Raw genomic sequence first — 23,182 nt, forward strand, 5'->3', positions numbered from 1 at the left:
AACTGCGATATGGATCAGTGAGAATGGATTAGCAACCATTAACTCGGACCAAGTGCACAAATGATATAAATCTGCGTCTATTCATCACGTGCGCCTCGACAATGGCCGATCGCAAATAATACAACTCAGACATTGTATAGTAGATAAACGCATCGGCGCTGTAGTCGCCGATAGGCGACACGTACGCGGCAGGTTTGAACTTTAACTTTTCGCTTGCCGTGATCCTAAATCAAAATGATGATGGAAATAATAGCACCCGCCGAACCATTTTTGAACCGCACCAATTTAGTAAACCTTTTTCAAGAGCCGTCTTCTCAGTAAGTGCCTCGGAGCGACGTTGATAGTGTTGGGGGTGCAGGTTACAGAACTGTTAGCACCGTAGGGGCGAACGGACCGAACTTCGAAACGGAGTGATAGATAGACACCTAGACAGACAGAGGGAAAATAAGAGGGGATTGACGTTCTTTTTCAAAGAAGTTCCGCCGTCACCAAATGATAACTGTCAGAATGACGATCGGACACGAAAAAAGCCGGAACGAATGAAGCCGAAGTGCGAACAGCAGCAGACTCACATTGATGTACCGTAGACACACACACCAGCGGCTGCCGTCCTATGAAATTGATGCCAAATACAGCCACGTTTCCAGCTGGAGCATCAGACCCTTCTGACGCAGCTGGTATTGAAAAAGAGTCAGGCTCGATATTGGTTGCACCCAATGGAACGTAACCGAACTTCAATCCAGGATACTACATATATATAGGTATAAATGGTATCTGTCTATAGTAAAGAAGAGGTCAAAGAGAACATGAACACTTTACCGGAGCTCGAGCTACTGTTAGTGGTAATAGATGATGAAGATATTTCTTCCTATCTTTCGTATGAAAATGAATCAATGTCCGCCCCGTAGTCTGGCTTTCGTTCCATTACTCGATAGCAAGAGGTAGGAGTTTGAAATTGGCGCTTAGTGCCCCATAAGTTCAAATTAAAGGTCAAGCCCAATATTATTATTATACTGATATTGATCATGATGATGTCACAAATGATATCATGGTTTGCTTGCTATCACGGTGATGATCTTGTGTTTGAAAGTGTCTTCCGTTGTTCCCCTAATGTGTGTGAAGAAACCTGGCACAGTAGTAAAATTATAAATCGAAAAATGCGTTCTAATTTCTTTCTTTTTCTATTATTTTTTTTACTCGTCATCCAGTCGGCAGGCGGAAAAATCAAGAGCAGTAAAGGCGAGCAGCGGAACCGACTGCAAATGGAAGTTCCCGCCAGCGGCTGTCTCACCTTCGCACACCGTGAGATTGTTCACGTGGCAGACCCATCGAACCTCGTACGTACTGGACTATTGTTTTCTACAGCTTAAATCGGTGGTCCGTTCGTTTGCTATTAGATCGATGAATCTCTATGATGAAAAATATGAAGCTAAATGGCAAGCGCGATGAGCGTGCTAACTGTGAGGAGGCTCGTTCTCGGTGAGGTTCCCACTGGCGTCGATTTTCGTATTACCGTCGAATCTTATTTAGCCATTCGAACAGTCTTTAAAGGGTCTTTCTGGCTTCGCAGTACTTGTGGCTGACGAGTGCATTCGAAGGATGTAGGGAAGAGTACAGACTGTTCTTTGCGCATTTAACGAAAGCACGCGCCTAGAAGCGCAAAGGGTAAAAGCATTTGGGACTTATCTCATCATTCTTTTCATCCGGCCGCTAACTGATCCATTATTCATCATTTGGGTACGCTTCTAGTACACGGCTGTTATACCTATTAGATTATCGGTGATCCTATTTGGCGTTACTTGACGACAATGTCATCGTTGGAGCCGATTCAGCCGTCTGCTTTGTTGTGATCGATGGGTGATTCTTGTGTTTACCTGAGTAACCTCTCGAGTTGGAGCTGTAACGCCGTGGTTGAAAAATGTCGAGAAGCCACCATAAAAGGTCGCAGTGTGATAGACTTAGGTCACATGCAGATCATATTTAATGAAGTTACTTTACAAATACAAAATATATGTGCGATTCTACGAAAATAAAATGAAATACAGAAGCCGTCACAACTTTTCGTAGTGGTGAAACTTGAAAAGGCGGACGTTTAGCGTTGATTTAGAAAGGATTAATTGTGGAGAAATGCAGGTTTGAAAAATTAGATGCGTCAAATAGAGCATCGTCACCAAGGTCGTTAAATAGATAAATTTATATACACACGTGACACTCTTATGGTATGGTAGCTCCTAACCATTTAGTAGAAGTATTTGTATGTCGATTTTAACCGTTTCCGCGTCTGGCATTGTTGTTGAACTGGCCTGTTCAATTCACGCTGACGTAGTAATCCAGACTCAGAGCCTGAAAGTCAGCCGTCCGAGGAAGGCTTAAGTACCGTAGGTACATTTATTTTTGTTTTAAACAGTATATAAGCACATAGAGGAATAGAGCAGAGAATAACACAATGCCAGGTACTTGTTTCTGTAATGCTGCAGTGGTACCGCTGTGTGGGTTATGGAAAACTAGGAGCAGGTACTGATCTAGACGCGCGACCTGAGAGAAACACATTTGATTTTTCGCGCGTTTTAGGTGCCGGCGATATGAATCAATGGTTAACGAGTTAAAAATAAAAAGGAAAAGCTAATCTTTTCCTAATGCGTAGCAGATTATTAAGGGAGACAAAATATTATTTTCATAGTACTTTTCCACACTTATCATACAATATTTGTCAATAAAGTAAATTTAATTCTCCAGCTTATATAATCCAGCTCGTAGTGTATCCTTAGCTGATGCGAAAACAATTGACAATTACCGCTTTTGTTCTTGTCCGCCGATTTACTCATGTCGATCATAAAACGCTATCTAACGCTGCAATAATCATCTCGCTATTTTATTAGAAAAAAAAACATGTTATACGAGTAATGCTTTTTGCACCTTCATGTAGAAAATAGTAAAAAAAAAAATGTTAAACCATTGTACGATACTCTAACTTAGAAACCTACAACCATAGCTATCCTTAGAACTAGATGTGCACCACTTAGCATACAGATATACGTACGGATTACGACAAGCAAAAATAGAAATGAACCGTATGATTAAAGGTACCATACAAAATACTCTGAAAGTACTCGTTGTTCCTCAAGCAAAAACCTATACTAATAGTTCCACCGGTATTAGTAAGGAACAGGTTGCTAATTTAGCGTACCGCGTAAGGTAGACGGGCTGTCGAGGACAGCTGCGCCACCTAACAGAATTTTTTTGCTCAATACAGATTAAATTAAAGCAGAATAGCACGAGCTCTGAGCATCAGTCGGAGAAGATTGCCTGGAATCATCTTCCCGTGTTGTTCTAGCGTCTGTGAAGATATATATATATATATCTCCGCCAGTGCGTGAATGTTTCTACACCAAAAGCGTAATCTACTTGATGTCTGTCCGCTTACTCGCATCCGTTGCTTCTCATTCACTCAGTGAATGCGCTTAAGCAGCTCGAGCAGTTTTATGAAGCCAGTGACACAATAAAAGCTTGTCCAGATAGTTCATTAGAACACCGATCCGATCGGAAGAAGCCGGTTTTTTTTTTCGCCTGCGTTGTAATTTACAACTACCTGGTCAGCCTCTTTGCTGCTCTATTCAACGCTGTTACCTATACCACAGCAGTTTCTAATAAGGCCATTTTCAGTTAAAGATACTGATCTGGGACCTAACTGTGCTTGCATGTCTGCGTGTGTCAATTTTTTTGTCACTCTACAGAGCATTTTCACAACTTGAAAATTTATCAACTGTACAGGGAAAAAAAAAATAGGTAAATACTTCGTTAAACAAGGACGAACCAACAGCCTTCGCTCCCGAAAATGGTATACCATGAACATTTCGAAGTGTCGCGGAGAGGACTTAGGTCGTAGAGTTTTAAGGAGGGCCGGAAAATCAACGGGCCACGCACCGTGTTTCTGTGTCGACGATGAGATTAACAACGTCATCAGTATTACTTTTTTTTTTTTTTTTTTTTTTAATTTAATTACGTAAGTATCGCTTTCTATCCAGCTATCTAAATATGAAGGACATTGTGAATTGAGCTAGTCAGTTGCAGTACGTTGCATAAGCTATAACTGGAAAAAGTGACAGTTAATTGATCGTATTCAATTCCCTGTAGTATTTTTAATTCAGACCTTCGCCCTTGTTCGCGTCTATTGTGTCTGAGCGTTTTTCCTTTTTTGCCAACAAAAAACATTGATTAAAATATATTTAAACACCGAGATGTTTTAGTTTACTATAAAATAGGCCAAAAATAAAAAGTTTTTGAGTTTTGTTAAAAACAAAAACTTCTTGTTGACTAGATAATATAATAATATTGAAAGCGGTAGAATGGAACCGCACGAATTCGTATTGCCCGCCAAACTTACCCAATCATAACAATGGATGAAGCCATTCTGTGTGTTCCAAAACAATATAGCCCTGAAAGCATCATATAACACAGTAACGTATTAAATCGAAGCTGTTACGCTAGCAGATAGCAAAAGCACGACACCGGATATCATAAAATACGTTGCTAGTAAAACGAAAACGTTAAAAATGCCAATGTTTCGTATTTGTGTACGGACTGATTATCTCGAAACGATAGGCTATCAATAGGAATAAGACTGTAGTCATAGCATAAGACTCTTCTCAATGTGATCGTTCTTAAGCTTGTTATCTGGTGGTAATGAGACAAGACTGATTAAGAGCAAACTAAAAGGCGTTCTTTTTCCCTGTTTACTTTAAATGTAACCAGCGTCTACGTACAGCTTCCAACTGTCTGCGTAACCGATTCTGTTTATCATCGCATTAAGACGACCGTTGGTATTTAGTCAGTATGGAGCCTTCGTTTTCTGACTTTCGTTGTCGGCCACATAAGCGTATCTGAAGATTACTTGGCTCAAAGTATCGCTATTGTTCTACATATAGTGAATATTAGGCTTTAGAAGGTCTTTAGCATAGATAATGCCCACACGAATTCGGGTACAATCGTTCGAATGTTTAGAAATACGAAAATGCATTGTGCTCCGTGATGTCATTACATCAGAGATCTATATATATATATATATATATTTTTTTTTTTCTTTATTTTCTTCTCAATTCTCATCATATCCTCATCAATCATATTTGCTAGGGCTAAACAGCGACAAATTGTATTGAAACAATCACGTCTTCGTGTAAACTATAGAAATCATAAACAGGGAAAAATCGCTAAACGTGGATAAACAAGGTACGAATGTTGGTTTTAAATTTGGACTTTGATGAATTTTTTTCCAGTCAGATTTGTCAGCATACTCTAAAAATATAATGTTTTGAATTATTTAATCTTATTGATTAATAGTATTACAAAGAACTAAGACGCATTGGATTACTATTCGTTTCTTGTGTTCTTAATGCAGTTTCAGGAACATTCAAAATTTACCCTTACGCTCAATAACGCAAAGAGCATTGTTCTAGATGAGATAATTTACACAGTTTCAACATTTAAATAGGCTTATAACTCGTTGCTTATGCCCATAAGCCTTATCATCATTGCACAAAAGATTATTGTCAACTTCCTTTCAATACAATAATAGCTTGACGACGTAGAAAATCCTCGGTATACCATTTCATTGTATGATATACGTTTACAGTGTACATTGGTTACCAACAACAATATATCGTCCGCTCGACCAGCGTATAGACGATTGCTGCCTTGTCACAAGCAGCGCAGGAGGGTCTCTGTGATCCAATGCAAAATGTCACTACTTCTATCATATGCCATGGATGTTGGACTAATCCAAATATGACAACAAATGTATAATGCTACAGTTGATGGTAATTGTGATCTGATAATTTATGCGAAATTTTCAAACGTCCGCGGTAGCTGCTGGTGCCCCCACTACCGTTATCCAGCTCCACCGAAAGTGACATGGCTACCCGATGGCCAAGGTATTATAGCTTTCATCAGCCTTGTCATCAAGCCGCACACGAGCGCGTGTGCGCATCGCTTTAGCCACTTCTGTTCGGATCTATCACGTAGCGTCTGACCAATGAAAGTCAACCCGAGGGCTCAGACTCTTCTCGCCGAAATGCTCAACGGCATACGCCGTAGCAATTATGCGCTAGAGGGGATCGTCAACGGAACTGCGGTTATTTTGTCATAACTCTCCGTCAACGGTTAGTTATGTAGCCACGATTTTCTAAAATGATTTCGTCTGCAGAGAGACACGAACGATTTCCCCGTTAAAAAAAATATTTGCATTATGTGACGTCGGTCCAACTAGCTCACTGTAATCGTATTCGGTACGCCTTTTCCCAGTCTATTGTCAGATACACTCTGGTATTCTTATCATGTAAAGTAAGAGATTTGGTTGATGCACGACATCACTGAAAACGTAAATTCGCTTTTGGTAAATCTCTTAAATCTGGACTTTCCGTGGGCGTTACAATAAAATGAGATGCACGCCTCGTGCGAAATTATTATAAGGCTGAATATCATCGTTGTGCACAACTAACAAATGTTAATGAAGGTCTGTTAAAAAAAGCTTCGACAGCGTTCTAGCTGGTCTCGGATCGATAATAGGCCCGATATGTATTCCGGTTGACTAAGGAAGAAACAGAAACTAGTTAATGTTTAAACTTAACAGCATCAAAGACGAGCGTTCTCCACCTTGCACCGTGCTTTACCTCTATAAATTACTCCCCCGTAGTAATTTAAAATTTTCGTATCATATGGTCACAAAAAGGCATTGGGACCTTAATTATGAAACTTATTTATAAGCTTTATTTTAACCAACTTTTCATTCATCAAATTAAATTGCTCTTTCGTATACAAATACTTTAGAAGCTAGAGGGCTTGTTATAGCATTGCGTATTGGGTAAAAGCGAGCCGTAGGCAAGCCTTCGCGCAGAACAGGACGTCCTTAAAAGTCAATATAAATGATACATCACTTCAGATTTTTCAAGCAATCAATTATATATATATATATATATATATCAATCTGGCAGCAGCGTAGGTACTACATGGTGTGTAAGAAATAAACGAAACATTTCATAAAGCTGGTGGCTGTTACTCTGAGGTACAAAAGAGCCTTTTTACAGTTAATGCCATATTAAGTTAACTTTAATAAATGACTATTGAGCAAAAACATAGTATCAGGGGTAAGGTGCTCAACTTAAATTTAAGTTTAGAGTAGATATTAGACCCAATTAAATCGGGCTCGTAGACTAATTTCGTACTGTTAGACGTCCTACGTTTACTTAATGCTCGAGTTCATGTCATTTCAAAACTTACATAGAGCTCGCGCACTCTATATTTCTTCACATTTCCACTTCTATCGGTTAATAAAAATGTTATTGCTTGATTCTTGTTTATACACTACAAGATACTCATGCCTCGCTTAGCTTCTATGACGCTCGCCTTAGTCATTTGCCCTTTACGTGCTAGAGCTCTCTCGCTGTGTTAGAACTGCTATGACCTGTTCTCCTCGTCTGTCTATTGCCCTTAAACGCATCAATAGTAATCATATTCAGCGATCCCAGTATAAAACTCATTTACACTGACTGCTATCTACCGCCTCCCCTCCCGCCCCTCTCGCTAACTGAACTGTTATTCATAAACGTATAAACAATTTCGCGCCAGCGACTCGGTGCTGATAATCCAAAAGCCAATTCAACAGCTCCCGTCATCGTCCGCCAATGCTGAAGTGTTTTGTAAACGCTTGTAATACTAAGAAATATAATCTCACTAAACGTACATATAATATAGTGGGCGCCGTATTTTTCCATTTTATAAATAGGGATGTAAAGAACGTTGATGCCGGAGAAAGATTAAAGTTAAATGCAGTATGCCTACATCCCTCTTTTAGCCCCATTTCTTCGCTGTCGTTCGATGGCTCGATTAGCGCACGATGCAATGTGAGTTGCAAGATGCTCGTTTGAGTGATAGGTTTCTTCCAACTCGGTTCTGTTGTTTTCCTCGTCGTTGATTACCTGTCTCTTAATTTTGACTGTTCTTGCTGTTCTATTCAATGGTGCCTCACGTCTTCACTGGATATTCATCTCTAGCCAGTGAACCGGTCAGGGACAATCTGTCGACCGAATTCGTCGGCCAACGATCCCACGTACTCCGGTGTGTACTTAGATCGATGATCTTCTATTCTCCGTAGAAATTACTGACAAATAGTGAAATCTCATCGTTTCCAGTGTTATGATGCCGAAGTATTGAGAGGTTGTTTTCGCGAGACCAGCGACGACTGACGAGCCATGCGATGCTACAGTGAGTAGAAACGTATTTAGCATATTGGCTAGTGACGCCCCATAATCCCCTGAACAGAATTGAGAGTTTCTAGCATTAAATGTATTTTAGTTAAGCTTTGCAAATATCATACGTCGCAATAGTATGCGAAAGTAACCGGGTTCGGGTTCCACGTTAATATTTTGAGAAAAATCTATGTGACTTACGTATTACGTGATAACACAACAGCTCAGCGAATATGGTTTGTTTGTTCGATATTGCCCGATAATCCTAAGGCGAATTAGAACCTGTCGAGAAGCGATATCTACCTGCCACGACTATTCTTCTAACTTTGTTAACTTTACGTTGTCTATCACCTTATTAAAAAGATCTCGTGCTTGTAAATTACTTCAATGCATCCTAAACTTCGCGTTTTGTTGTTCAGCTGCCTTCGCCAAAATGCTATAGTTAAGCGTGCGGAATCTGCGCGGAAAGCTGCGTTGATATCCCTATGGCCGAACAGTTCGCAGATACTTATCGCCGCATATATTCCGTGTTGACAACGATCCTTACCTAGCTGCCCGTGCATACCTGTTATATCTGCTACGGAATATATGGAAATAGCCTTTATGCAACCGTTGTGTAAATAACGGAATATATCAGAGAAAATGAACTGGGTATTTTTGCACGGGAACTTCACTTCGTATAATTACGCCAAACTTTTTAATATGGTAACAACAGAAACACTGGAGGTATGTCGTCTTCTATATTGAGTTTCTTAATGAGCCACAGAATGGCTTGTTCGTAAAAAAAATAGGCGGCACGATGTTGTAACTTTATTCTAAATGAGATGATTTTGTGTGAAAGGTGTTCGCTGAAATGGCGAAAATCGACTGTTACATGAAAAAAAAATATATACATTAATGAGGCTGTACTTTTTGAAATTTAAGTAAAGCTCGATACATTAGTTTCCATGGTAGAAGTACGACTCGGACTAGTCTATGAGACTAATTTGAAAGATTTGTCGGATGACCTAAAGATACTTCTAGGGAGCAACGGGAGGCATTATATCCATTGCAATTTTGCGCGCATCTAGAGCAGACGCGGATCAGATGCGGACGAATTTGTATTGGCTCGTGAAAAGCTAGCTTCCTTTAGAGTCTGTCGTAGAATTCATGCATGGCAAAACGAGTTACGAGGTGCCTGTTTAGCCGGTTCGTCCTTTTCCAGTAGTTGTTCCTCACCGCATCCAATGCAAAGAGGCGCCCGTCAATCTTCGCAAATTTTTGCTCTCAGTTTGTAAGGTTCGTTTCGAAGGCTTTTGTTGGGAGCTTAGTAAAGTGATGACGTGGGATCCTCAGACAGGATACACAAGTCGGCTAGGAACTACACAGGAAGATTTCAGATCGTTATGTATAGTACTAGTGTTTTGTTGAAGAAAGAGGCCTTGGCCCAATTTAATTGTTCGAGATCCTTCGCAGTAAGGTCCAGATTTCCAGGTGACGCGTACTCTCCACATTGCGATCGGAGCTACTTTGAGGTCAAAGAAGTTGAGGACGGTTGCAAGGGGCAAGCGACGGGGCGACTTGACGCTACCTTCTCGTATCTTTCGGACGCGCGCAGTGAAACTTTTACCGTTCACGGATAAGGGCAACCTCAAGTATGGAAATCGGTTAACAGACCAAGAAGTAGCCTGACGACATATAAGATGTCAGTAGCCGTCTCCCCTTCTAAATTTTATCGTCTCCACCTAATTTGGTTGCAAATCTGTGACTGTCGCGTGGATCCGGGCTTGAACTCGTTGCATTTAGAACTAATCGGGTCCGTGTATCGCTAAGCTATTCGGGTACGTTATTTCCTCGGCTTCCTTATTTGATCAAAGCGGCCCTTCAATGGAAAATAAGGGTAAGTTTAGTTTGTTCAGCCCAGCCAGTGGTCTGCGTAAAGGGCCATAATCCGGTTACTCCACGTTGTCCATGGTTATTGTGTTTTCCTGTAGAATCGCAGCGTAAGTTCAGCACATTCATAGGAACATCCACTTCGGCCAGCCTGAAGATAACCTTATCCCTGGACGCCCATCCGAAGACTGCTTTAAAGTCAACGAGTACCGCGTATAACGGATTGAGCGGTGCTCGTTTCCAGTACGAATTTGACATCAGTCAATAAGTCTCCAGTTCTGTAGAGAGATCTTTCCAGAAACTATGTTGCTTCGTTGAAATAGCGTGTACACCTTCTAACTAGCTATTAAATCACCTCGTCACCAAACTACGAAGCAGTTTATAAAAAAAGATTTTTATCCGCGATCCCCCGCCATGACGACGGTGCAGTTGGGTCGCCTTCCCCTTTAAAGGTCACTAACCATGCTATGTAAATGTTTATTAAATAATGACGCCCAGCGCGATACTAGAGCGGCGGCGCATTTAAGATGCTTAGGCCCCTGTCTGGACCGAAGTCTTTCTTATTCGGTAGGCTCTCGAAACCTTGTATTAGTTCGCGCACTCTGAAACCTAGTAAAGAGTATCGTGTTGTATTGACATCCCACTTCCCAGGCTGCCGAAAAAAAGGACACCGCGCGTAGTATCGTACCCCTTGACGCGAGCATATCCAAGTGATTCATGAACGATGAGGAGCTAATCGGGCAAGCCGCCAGGTTATCGTGACATGTTAGCCATTTGTATGGTCAACGTTCTGTATCGGTAATCAAACGCCTTTCAAAGTATTGTTACCTTCGTGATGCACAAGATTTTCGACAGATCATCTTAAACATAGAAGCTAAAGACAGAGGGTAGAACTCGGGCTCTACTTTGGCCATAAATTTGAAGGTCATCTAAGCCCTTCGCGCAAGGCCTGATCCATGCTTCCAGGGGGCGGACGGAAAGGCTGCACTTTATACTAGAGAATTTCAACTAGATGCTGCGTATAAGTTTCGCCATTCACCATATTAGGTACAGAACCTCCTGGGTGCATTCCAGGGTATGGATGTTGATTCTGAATCAGCCGGCTGAACATAGGCTGCTATGAGGCTTAGTCGCTGATTGCGCAAAGCAACGACATCTTTCCTCACTAGGCAGGACGTGAGAGTGCCTACGTTATCATTGTAGGAAAGGGAGATGTCTCAATTAGGGCAGCTTGGTCTGTTACTCTTATTGCAGAAAGATCCACGTACGTAGAGACGCAGTAAGTTAAAAGGTCTAGTTGCTTAAACTTCTGTTTAGTTTATATTATCTTATATTCTCTAGCGCTTCCGGGGAGAGGAGCGCGAGAGTTGTAGCCCTTTCACGCTGCGCTGTGTAATTTTTCAAGTCCACTCAAGATACGGTCTCTCTGCAAGCATCGTGATCAGCTTCGTAAGTGTGTTCGATGATTCAAGATGCCGCGTATTGGGGTCGGTCTCTAGTCGTTAATGCTGCCAAAACCTGCTTCACTTCTGAAGTAAGCAAAACCGATTACTCGTATTCCAACTGCCCGGTTTCAACCGTCTTTCCCATCAGCGGTTCTTTAACAGTGGCTTCGCTTGACAGTGACTCATTCTTTAAAAGCTGAGTTGGCTCCTAAAACGCTTGCTTGTGGTGGAGCAGTAGTTGGGTTCGTTGTTGTCATTACCTGCTCTTGAGTAAATATCTTCTAGTTTCTGCCTATTGTGATCGTCAAGATTCTCATACTTTAGTCAAAAGCTTTACTATCCTAGCAATGTTGCTGAAAGCCTTCCCGGTCATTTAATCTATCTAGCCGTATTCTGTATTCTTGATTATGGAGAACGGAAAAACAATCTTGTATTTCGTTGTCTTGCTTTTCTCGCAATAATATCTTTACAGTTGTAGCCGAAAAGATGCATGAAAAGCACGCGTATTTCTCACGCGGGTCACGAGGCAATTAGCGTACCTGAAAGACTATCTTGCATGCTCACATATCTGTTTTTAAACTACATGCGTTTATGGCCCATCGATGTTGTTAATGTACTTGTCTGTTTCTAAATAGGGCAGTGTCCGTGTCTATTATCCGCCGCGTTGCGCGAACGGCCACGGATGTTTAGTTGAGATGAATCTCTCAGCGCGGGGCAAGCGGCTGTACAATACTGTCACGCACCATCAGTGTTATTTTGCGTCACGGAAAGGTCGGCCCGACCTAACGTCTTTCGGAGACGTTTTGCACTTCACGGTCAACCACCATTACATGTACCATGCTTCCGCTTTACTCCTGAAAAACTTGCTTTTCCAGTTCCATTCCGACCATTTACTCCTACCCGAACTGTACCTAACTGTTGTTATATTGCTTTTCACTCTTCGAATTTGAAAAATAACTATATAAACGTTCTCACCAGGTCAATCAGCATATTTTCGAAAAAGGGAGCCGTTTGCTCATAACTCCTGCAGTTTGATATTCGCTATTTTCGATATCACGATATTCACAAGATGAAAGCCGTTTAATGGAGACTTAATGTGCCTAAGGAGCTTCAGCAAGAGCTTCTAAAATGCACACAACGCGAAGAGCACATGCACACGCACACATAAATATGTCGGACAGCAGTCAGTTGACAAGTAGCACATTAAAAATTATTGTGTATAAATATTGAGACTTCACACTTGACAAAAAAAGGGTTAGTGCCTTCATTGTATAGGACAACTGGCATACAACATTATGTTACAGATAGCATCTCTTTGTTTGTCTCTTGCTACCAACACAGGGTTTATTGAAAAAAATTAAGACATAAATTCTTATGAAAATCACTGGAGTAGAACGTTTGCCATTTCTAATTTCATCGCAAAGATGTACTTCGCCTTTCTCTGCTTTATTATGTTCATAGTTCCCACTGTATAACTACATTTGAAATATTGGACTCGACTAACACATAATAGTATCCAATCTTCAGCAGCTTAGCAAGCGTAACGTCTCACTTTTTGTTCCCATTATCCGGTACCTATTTTTATCTACACTTTCATCTTTCCCTGGGGATGACTGCTTTATAAGCATTGGCATTCACGGTAGTGATTAAAGTGGCTAAAAGTTCTATGCGAAATTTACTTTTTTCGTTTAGGGATGTTTGTAGCAACGTTCTCATTTGATCCGACCTCTGCCCCCCACTTACCATGTACCATGACCAGTTACCCTCCAGTACTAACGCACTAGCTCTAAAAGTGTTACATTCGGATACGTTTTAGATTTGATCTGGTACACCTACGAAGACGCGGAGGTTTGCTGATACGTTTCACGGTTCCCACGTGTCCAATGAAGATGTAACCTGGGGCATCGCCTTCAAATGGCGGCAATATTGCGTGTCGACCGTCGACACTAAACAAGAGGTCACTGAAAATCATTCAACATGAATCCTATAGACGATATTCTTGCACAAAAGAAATAAATCTAGGGAAGTTATAATTAGCGGAGCATATTGATCGCACTAGTTAACTTTCCGAAGGTGCCTAGCCGGAGCTTGTGCCCTATTATTCAACCACCTTACAGCCTTTGTTCTGCTAATCGCGTCACGGTCTACGCAAAAGGGTTCCATTATCCATTGCGCGAAGATGTGCCTTTGTATTCGTACTGCATGTTTACTATTACTGGAAAATAAAAGTCATCCATAATAACCAGGCAGAGGATCGCAGACCCACAGAATTAACTAAAAGCGTTTTCTCCATTGATGTCGATCAACTATACCACTGATACATAATATAACTGTTCATAGCTTGCATTACCTTTTGCATTATTCATACGCTGCGTCTGTTGTCTGCTTCGAAGGTACGCGTTAACCACGTCCAGTACTATTCGATCGTAAGCGCCAAAGCCGATAGCGGCGAAACCGAAATACGAGGGATCGTTATCAGATTTATCATCATGGTTCCGACAAAATGCCTCAAGCATCTCAACGAGACGTTCGTGCAACGGAATAGCGAAAGCGGAATGGTTTGTAGATTTTTCTATTATGCAGGTGACGCTAGGCAACGCGCAGGCCTTTTTTTCGTAAAAAAAAATATATATATTTCGAACAATTTCAACATACGCGCGGAGTCCTTTTTTTTATCCATAATAGAAAAAAGTCCGACTCGTTTTTTCCGCTATTCCATGCTACAAATGCATCAATATGTTATATTTTGGCCGCTACTGTTATTACGCAAAACAACAGCAACGATGATAAGATCTTCTTTTTATGGTGATATGGTTTGCATCGAGTATTTATGTTTATGTTGTTACTTACGTCAGTAATTTTTGGGTGTAGGAACCGAGTTTCTACGAGCCTAACGATATACGTGGCTGCTTTAAGTGTGCGAGGGAAATTAAGATATACCATGCTATTCGTCGGACCTCGCCGCCATCTTTAGGTCATCTGGTAGGTCTCTCTGTGAACTATGTATGTATGTATGAAGTATCTAACTACTACCAGCAAAAGTTTACAGACGAAACTTCATTGACTGATAATTAATAGGATAGCTATTATTTTCGCTTCTGTTAGATGCGCTGCGAGTAAAATTCCCTCAATTAAAGTGTCTTATTTTCTAGTATCAAGGTGGCCGAGCGAGCAATAAAGAAATGAATAAGCTTCTATGCCCTTAATTGTATCATATAAAACTATATGTCTCCTCATTCATTGAGAAAGCAGGGTGGTCTCTCGCGATTTTTCGAACGGTTGGATTGAAACCAAAGGGTAAATTATTTTTTTTTACCAGACGGTTAAAAAAGCGTGCAAATGTTTTGGGTGAAACTACCTAGTTAAAAATATGCCCCTATTCGATCGTATAAGTAAATATTAAATGAAATACGCCAAAAAAATTTATATATATATCAAGTTTGTCCAAGTGCAACGATTGCTGCGGCTAATTGAGTAGTTACCAGAATTTTCAACGTTTTAGCGGTATTTTTAGAAATTTAGCGGTACCTTTTTTGCCTCTCAATATTACGCATACGTCACATACATTCGTCTTTTGTCCGCGACTAAACCGCAAGTAAAAACAGCAATAGGAAAAGCAATAGCCGGGATAATCCCTTTTCTATTAGATCTTTTTAGGTGTCCTATAGATGTTACCCAAATATTTTTAACAGAATAGTATCACGTAAGCAATTATCAAATGGAGATTATGCAGCCATCTTTAACTTCATTAAAAATCAATTTTTTTAATTGGATCTAATTAATTGCGTGTACATTATACTACGTATAGCATATGGACTTAAACAAGCGTTGACGAAATACGTGACAAATAACTTTTGAAACTTAGGAAGTACGAAAGGGTGCACGATCGCTTGTGCCCTTACATCACAGACTGCCATGGACCAGTGCCGTTATAGAAACTAGACTCACAAGCAGTTATTACTACATTGTTAAAGAGAATCTGCCTGTATATAACGAAAAGAGGAACTATCATGCAATGTCATGGGTAACAATCATTGCAACCACAATTAGAACTGCTGGATTTTTTTTTCTCGATTTTGCGTTTACGTATCCGGCATTTCAAAAACCGATAAAATGTAATGCAATACATGCTCGATGCAGCCACATTTAGTTGCCAGCCATATTGATTAACTTACAAGATTTGTAAATTAAGTATTATACTTGTATAAATATCCGTTAGTTCGACGATGAATAAGGTAGCGTCACTTCGTATCCGGGCTGCTAACCAGCTTGGCCTTAGATCAATTGTCAATACAGTAATAAATATATACTAATTCTGATGTATGAAGCGAAAAACGTGATAGGCCGCGCTTGTCCTAACGTTTTGTTTGACCTACCTGAGTAGACCATTAATTGGAATATAGATACATGAAGGGAAGGAAAAAGGCACATGACAAGTTGACATATGTTAAAGCGGCAAGATTAAACTACTGATATATACAAGGAGAGATAGAGCTGCTTTTTGTCATGACGAAGAAAATACGTCAGCAAAGTATGAAAAATTGGATGAAACTTTCAATCGGTACGCGCTATTTACACAGGTTTTTAGGGGGCTATAGATCGATTGTGTTACGTAAATGCACAGTTTATATATATAATTCTAATTAGTCTGGAGGAACGGTGCTGACTATGGGATGTGGAGTGGAAAATTACAGCATGAAGCCAGTTGTCGAAGTAATGTCACTAAGCGATGTTTCCGTTAGATTTCATGGCCGCAGCTGATAAGCCCGCTTACAGTCCTGCTGAAAGCGTTTTTTGAATAAGGCGAATATTCTGGATACACGAGTGCGTGATAATAATAGGTTCTTGTCAAGATAGGGTTATAAACAAGGATGTTTCTTCTCGGTGATCGCATCCTCCACGTCGTCTGCGGTCGAGCGTTAAGCAGTGCTTGTAAAGTAAACCCTTAATGCGTTTGTCTATTCTGTGTTCCGGAACGTTTGTCTCTTCCTGAAAACATGTGCTCCTTTATAATTTGCGCAGGCATCACCGAAATGTATCGCTAATTAGCCAAAATCTGAGGACAGTGTAGTTCGATTAGGAAGTTACTTGCCAGTGTAAAAGAACCGCATAAAATAAAAGTTTCGTTTATCCTAAAAGTCCTCATTCCAGTGAGAACAGTCAAGTTTTCAAATCAGTTATAATTTGCGATTTAAATCAAAGTGCTTCAACTGCATCCGCAATGAAGTTAGGAGGGGGGGCAAAGTTTATTAAAGTTCATACGCTATTTACGGCGTTTATAAACTGTAGTCGCACGCATTCAGAGCAGATGACGCCAATAGTTCTATGAATTTTCACCGACTTTGCTCGTGCCTGCAAAACTCGTCCGGCGATATGCAAAACTCGGTCAGACGGATGGCCGTTTGCGTTTGACATTGTGGTGCTCGTACAATTCGCTATCTTCCAAACTCGATTTGACAGCAGAACGCGCGTCAAATCAAAAGTACAAAACATTTTTCTAAATTCTTATAGAATCTTCCATCGATTCTGCCCGAACCCCCCGGGCCAACTGCGAAATTGCAGGATGCCGGAGTGCTATTTCTTACCAGATGACGTAATAAGGATTTCAGAGTAAGCTAATGCATTAACTTCTGCGTTGGTAAGACGGACATTGGCAAAAAAGTTAATTTGCTAAGTATGTGTTAGCAATGTTTAGCTATTGATTTTCAACGAGTGTTTTGTCGGCACGGAAATTACAATCTTACTACAAGTCTGTGTCATCTGTCACTAGGCGACATGGAAAAATAGTTAAGATCTAGAATAAGTTCGTCATCATTCCCTGATACTTTGTTCACCAGATAGCTATAGTGGTCAATTTTAGGTCAGGACCGATTGGCAACGATGTGTTGAGAATTTTTACCTTTAAAGATTCGTTAAATTGGATTAATATGTCCGCCATTCAATGGTGGTTAGATGTCACATCTCGGGTACGTTCTCAATTATCAATGGAGTTTTTTGCCGCATAAAGTCAAATAGATCTACGCCTTAGGCAAATAAGGCCGTTACTACAAGTAGGAACAAGGATTTTGACAACTTAACTTATTATCATATATATATATATATATAATTAAAACGATAACTGTGTTTACGCGTCTAAAGTTATAAAAACGTAACTTAGATGACCATTGCGTGAGCAACTAATAGTACGATCATTTATTTCGTGGTTGTATTCATCTGTATAAAATTGGGAAACGAGATCATCATGATGCTTTTACGTAAAATCGTTATAGTGATATACGCTTAGCGCCGTGCTCGTATGGCTTGATTTGTAGCTGTTATATAAGAACAATAATAATTTGCTTGTCTGATTAGGGACGCTTAGTTGTTTTAATCGAGCAGACACAGACGATTTGTTTCGTACGAATAGCAGCTAACCGGCCATTTAAGATATGAATTTAATTAACTTTTTTCTCTAGTCAGCTCTATCTGCCATGCGTCAAAGGAAACATGGTGGAACGTACGTTTCAAGTATGTAAATTATCCGATCTAGGAATTGGACTATGTTCCCAGACAAACGATACTGATATAAATAGCACAAGATAGACACGTACGAAGAACGCTTAAGAGTTCACTGCTTGAGATAGGGTAGGTAATTAACCAACACGCTCCGTCGTTGCTATTTCGTATAGTGTACATAAAAACACGTAAAACAAACTTGTAAAGAAAAAATATGTTCTTTAGCTGAATCCCACAAGGCCATGTGAATTCACCATTCTGGTCGTAGGTTTTGAGATTATAGGCTTGAACCCTTTGTTTGTTTTTCTTTAACACGCTGTAAATGTGTGTGTGTGTGTGCTTGACGAGCCATTGATGATGCGTGAAATTAAATATTGTCCATTCCCTAGGCGTTGTTCAAGGGATAGAACTGAGGGTATTTGTTGAGCAGTCGACGATACGCAATTCGTCAAAGAACCCAAAATAGTGAAACTTGTCAATGACTGGTAGTTATTCTCCACGTTCATTCAAAATCACCTATCGTCCTTCAAATCCGCTAATGAATTAATTGATGGCGATGGCACGTCGAGTCATTTAGCCCGCCACTTTTCGAAACGAGGCATGCTCGGGCCAAATACACTCGTTCTTGCGGATGTTGGCACTTAGTTATACCACTGTAGAACACTGTCTATGGTTACATCAAAGTGGCACACCGTCAATACCTCGAAAATATTCGAAAAACACAAATATAAATAACACAAAACGATCGCGACTTGATTGTTGGCAGGTTAAAATTAGCTTTCACTAACTACCAATGGAATAATAAAGTATAATTTATACCTGCCAAGAACCTTTCCGACATTATGAAGCTCGACAACGACGCTTATCTGGACTATTAAAAGAAAAAAAAGAATTGTAAATTATGCATATAATATAGATCGGACAGAAATTTGCGCAATTTCGTAGCGAGTGTCCATATATTTGAATTAAATCTGACTGTGTTTCAATTCCATTTACACTATAATTATCATCTCGTTCCAATGCCATCGATGATGATGAAACCTATGAAAACGTTAATCGGAACGTGTCGGATATAGGAATCGAACTAGACGGACGGACGACGCGTATGATCACGGAGCGTGAACAGATCTGTTTCACAGGTACAACTTTTCAACACTATGTTCAAAGCATTATAACGCTATTAAAACTAAGTGGGGTTCAAGTAATTACTTAGAAAATTGACATTTCGAAATGTATTACCGATAATCTACGTTTTAAAAATATCAGCCTTAACGAACTGTTTATACTCGCTTCCAATGCTGTTTGTTTTCAAAACATTTTAACAACGTAATGTCAAAAAAAGTAAACATCAGACAACAAGACTCAATGATAAAATATCCCGCGTCTAAATATTAAGAGCATTTCCAAATCCGGTACATATATATATATATATATATTTGATTTTAAGATTATAACCGGGTTGACTCGACAAGTCATCCATAGTAATGCTATTTCTTTAAATACGTCATCTTCAGGGTCCCTTCTGGCAAAAATCATCGTGAAAATGAGCAGTTAAATCCAATTAAAGGGTGGCCCACTGAAAAGCCTCGCCAAAATTTTTGTCAAGACATTAACTTCTGAGCAATCCCTTAGTAGAGCGGATGATTCCCATAGCTTCTAGTTATGTGCTTACATACAATTGTTAGTAATTTCCGGTCATATAGTTACGCTCCGTATGAATAATGTAATAGAAAAAATGTGCCTTCTCGGCCCATGCCGAACGCCATGGGATCATTGCGGAACGTCAAGTATATAGCTTATAGACAAAGAGACGCTTCCTATCTTTTTTTCCATCAAGTTTTTGACCATCAACTCTATAATGTGTGAACTTTGATAGAGGAACACGGCGATACGAACTAAAGATACCGCATTCTAAAGAAATGGTATCTGAATACCCTGTAAATGCAGTCACTGAGTGCAAACTAGTATGATATTGAGCTTTCATATAATATTCATTTCATTAAGCAAACGCTTAGCGCAGGTTCATTAGCGTGTGGAAGGTGAGCTATAGACGAGTCCCTATATAATATTTTCATTGCTTTGATGCTTATCTGAGAAACATTTTGTGAGTACCAGCTATCTTAGTCCATTTGCAAGGGAGGCCGACAATTCACATACGGTCATTTGGCTGAATGGAGAAAGTAAAGTGATGCAGAATAACGTTTCAATTCAATCCTTAGCGAATTTATCCTGCAATACAGAGATATTGATCTACCGCGGCCTGATCGGCATTTCACATTGGTTGACCCTGTTTAGGATTTCTATAGGCCCTATTACACTATATAGTACGTTATTTAAATTCTTAATTCTGAACAGAAGCCTAAATCCTGTGTCGAAAAGCACCTTGCCCTTGCGGGGACCGAAATGAGGTTGGGCGAGCGATGTACCCGAAGCCATCTTGAGGCCTTGGGTTCCAAAGCCTCGAGAGCGTTTTAACTGCGTGGCCGAAAACTCACTAACTAAAAGGATTGCAAAAGCAAGTTCCTAGAGCCATCGAAATTCAATAGACGAATGCATACTATAAGAATACTTACAGCTTAATTACAGCGAACCCTTTCAAAAGAGGGTCCGCTGTACTTATGCAGTATGAGACGGTGGCTGCCATAGTATCAAGTAAGAAACTAACTAAGAAACTTTAACATATGAACTTATACCAATTTCATTTATTGGTGGCATCAACGAGCATCTCGACTGCAAGTACATACAACTAGTCAATAAAAGCTTTTATATGTCTGGTTTGTATAACTTATCATATTATTTTTTACTTTAGAGTATAATGTCAAAATATGCAGTGGCCTATGATTGCTTTTATGTTAACTCAAGATACTAACATTTATTCCCTGCAACTTCTCAACCAATCATTAGGTGAGCAACGTCTGAAAGTATATTGAAAAATATATTGTTTCAAAATACATTAGAATACTAATCTTCATTCGATTCCACATTATCAAACGTCAACTTGACGTCTAGAATGTTCGAATGAAGAGCTCTATCATTCACTGCTCCCTCTGGTCAGCAAGAGGAATCGTTTAGGTTAAAAGGACAGCTTATGACACATGAGTAGATCAGTCTATGTCTTCTTTACAAAGAATACTCTAATTAAGGACTATACGAAATAAGTTATAAGCGAGTAGAAGACTATTAGGCTTTCACGACCTTGTCCTCTGAATACTGTGCCATCTGTAATTGTTACATTATTAGGGAAACACAATATAAGCTCGTGAGAATGCCTTACAATGGGCACCGGCAAATAGACGACGGTCACACGCCACCCTTTTGCTACCACAAATAAAAGGTTCATTACTTTTGCAAAAGCTTTCTATACAAACAGGCTATTTCAAACATGTTCTACAAGGATCAAAAATTGCTAATAACAATTCTGTTGTACCATGACGATATAGTGAAGTTCTGCTGTAAAGGTGATGATTCTCAGCTTTATATGACCACCTGCCATAAGCAGGGCAATCTTTTTCGGCAACATGTCATTCTTAAAGATATCGTCCTACTGATCGGGGCCACTATTTTCTGGTGGAAGTAACTGATGATCACGTGCTAATCATCCGGGATGGCAGCCTTCCTTACCACTGTGACGCGGGACTTTTTATCACGTGACCTAATTGTGTACTTTCTTATTAATGTTTTCCCTTTGATAGAATAGCGCTTATATTAAGCATAATTTTCACAGTACCTGCGACTAACTTGATGATCAAGGTAGACGTTGAGTAATTCGAGTTTCATTAGGTGTGTGCTGAAAGATAGTTTCAGGTTTAAGGATACGTTAGTTAGCAACCTCTATATAGTTAAAGAGCGTCTAAAAATGTCCTTGGCGATAATGCGCAATTTCCTCCCAAGACGAGCTATTTGTTGTCTATGAAATCTATGAATAGACTTCTTATGAAAAAAAAAAATTACATTACCTAAAGCGAACGCTAACCGAGTCTACCCTGTGATGTAATCAGTTACTTTTAGGAAGGTAACCTTCAAGCAGATATCGTGGCCCTATAAAATCGTGACGGCCTATTGCGACTAGATACTAGTGGCGTCATCTAGGCTGAACCTGACGAAGGTACCCCTATGCTAAGGTAAGAAACTGCAGGATTTTCTCCCTGCAGCCGCAAGTTAGTCCACTTTAAAGATGCCGCCAAGAGAATACTGCGTCTTTTGGGTACAACAATTTTTGCATTAAAAACTTAATCGTCACAATTTGTTGCAGTCCAACAGAACTGTCTTTGCAATTAAGGGAATAGGAAAGGTGAAATTAGGCCGATCATAACCAAAGCAGAGCAGGAGCAGTTGTTGATAATAAACGGACCCCATTAACCACAACAATGAATTTAATAATTAAATTTTGTGTGATAATAAAGCACTAACAATAGTATTTGTAGACAACACAATGTCTATAACTGAGCAGAAGCATCGATTCTAATACAAAGTCTCAAACTTATTAAGAGTTTTTGTTTGTTTTTGAGAGCTGGAACAATAACTATCCCATTGAACACTTATAGTATGAACAAACTTTTTATGATATTGCTAACAAATTGCTCTAGGGTTTAGGTGCCACTGGTGAAAGAAGATAAATATATCAGTCGTCAATTTTGAAATCGGTATTATCTGTTTTTCCGTAAAGCAGTAACAAAACCATAACTCCCATGCGGTATGCACCGACATCACTGGCACGTACATACATACTAGCATATACGAATCATATTGGGCAAAATGGTCATTGAGAAGCTTGTCTTTTTCCTTGCTCAAAATGCAACTAGAAGCACATAGAAATGCAGTTTAAGCGACATCAGCCTTTGACGACAATAGATTATGCTCTAACGGTTACCGTGTTAAATGATCTTCGTTGAAAAGGGTGACTCGAATATCTCTATGCACGTATCTATAGTGGTCTATGGCAAAAGCGTGTTTAAAAACGGTTAAAAAAAATATCCAGTCGATCAAATATATATATATATATATATATATATATATATATATATATATATACATAGCTTTTGATTTATTATATTAAGTTTTTTTCTTAATTTTCGTTCTGTATGTACATACACGCTAGAGGGAATTTTCTTACGCTATTGATGATAATAT

At 39.7% G+C, this 23,182-nt stretch overlaps 1 protein-coding gene across 28 annotated transcripts in view; it reads left to right on the forward strand.

The window, feature by feature from the left end:
* The first annotated feature begins 1,247 nt into the window (after positions 1–1,247).
* Positions 1,248–23,182, forward strand: part of LOC111245784 (uncharacterized) — a 79,614-nt gene continuing 57,679 nt past the window's right edge. For 4 of the 28 annotated variants that reach the window (XR_015320737.1, XR_015320730.1, XR_015320733.1 and 1 more), the window contains exons 1-5: positions 7,521–7,895; positions 13,951–14,115; positions 14,429–14,539; positions 19,129–19,191; positions 22,061–22,173. Coding sequence is in view for 5 of the 28 variants with exons in the window: in XM_086979740.1 (XP_086835866.1) it covers positions 7,677–7,895; positions 13,951–14,115; positions 14,429–14,539 (495 nt within the window). In the remaining 23 variants the exon portion in view is untranslated. Of the gene's footprint in view, positions 1,338–7,482; positions 8,257–11,517; positions 11,562–13,950; positions 14,116–14,428; positions 14,540–19,049; positions 19,192–20,407; positions 20,841–22,050; positions 22,174–23,182 lie in introns of those variants that run through there. The other 24 variants (XR_015320729.1, XR_015320726.1, XR_015320728.1 and 21 more) reach the window with 15 other exon arrangements.

This window comes from Varroa destructor, unplaced genomic scaffold (assembly GCF_002443255.2).
Source record: "Varroa destructor unplaced genomic scaffold, Vdes_3.0 BEIS01000002.1, whole genome shotgun sequence".
NCBI classification, from domain to species: Eukaryota; Metazoa; Arthropoda; class Arachnida; order Mesostigmata; family Varroidae; genus Varroa; species Varroa destructor.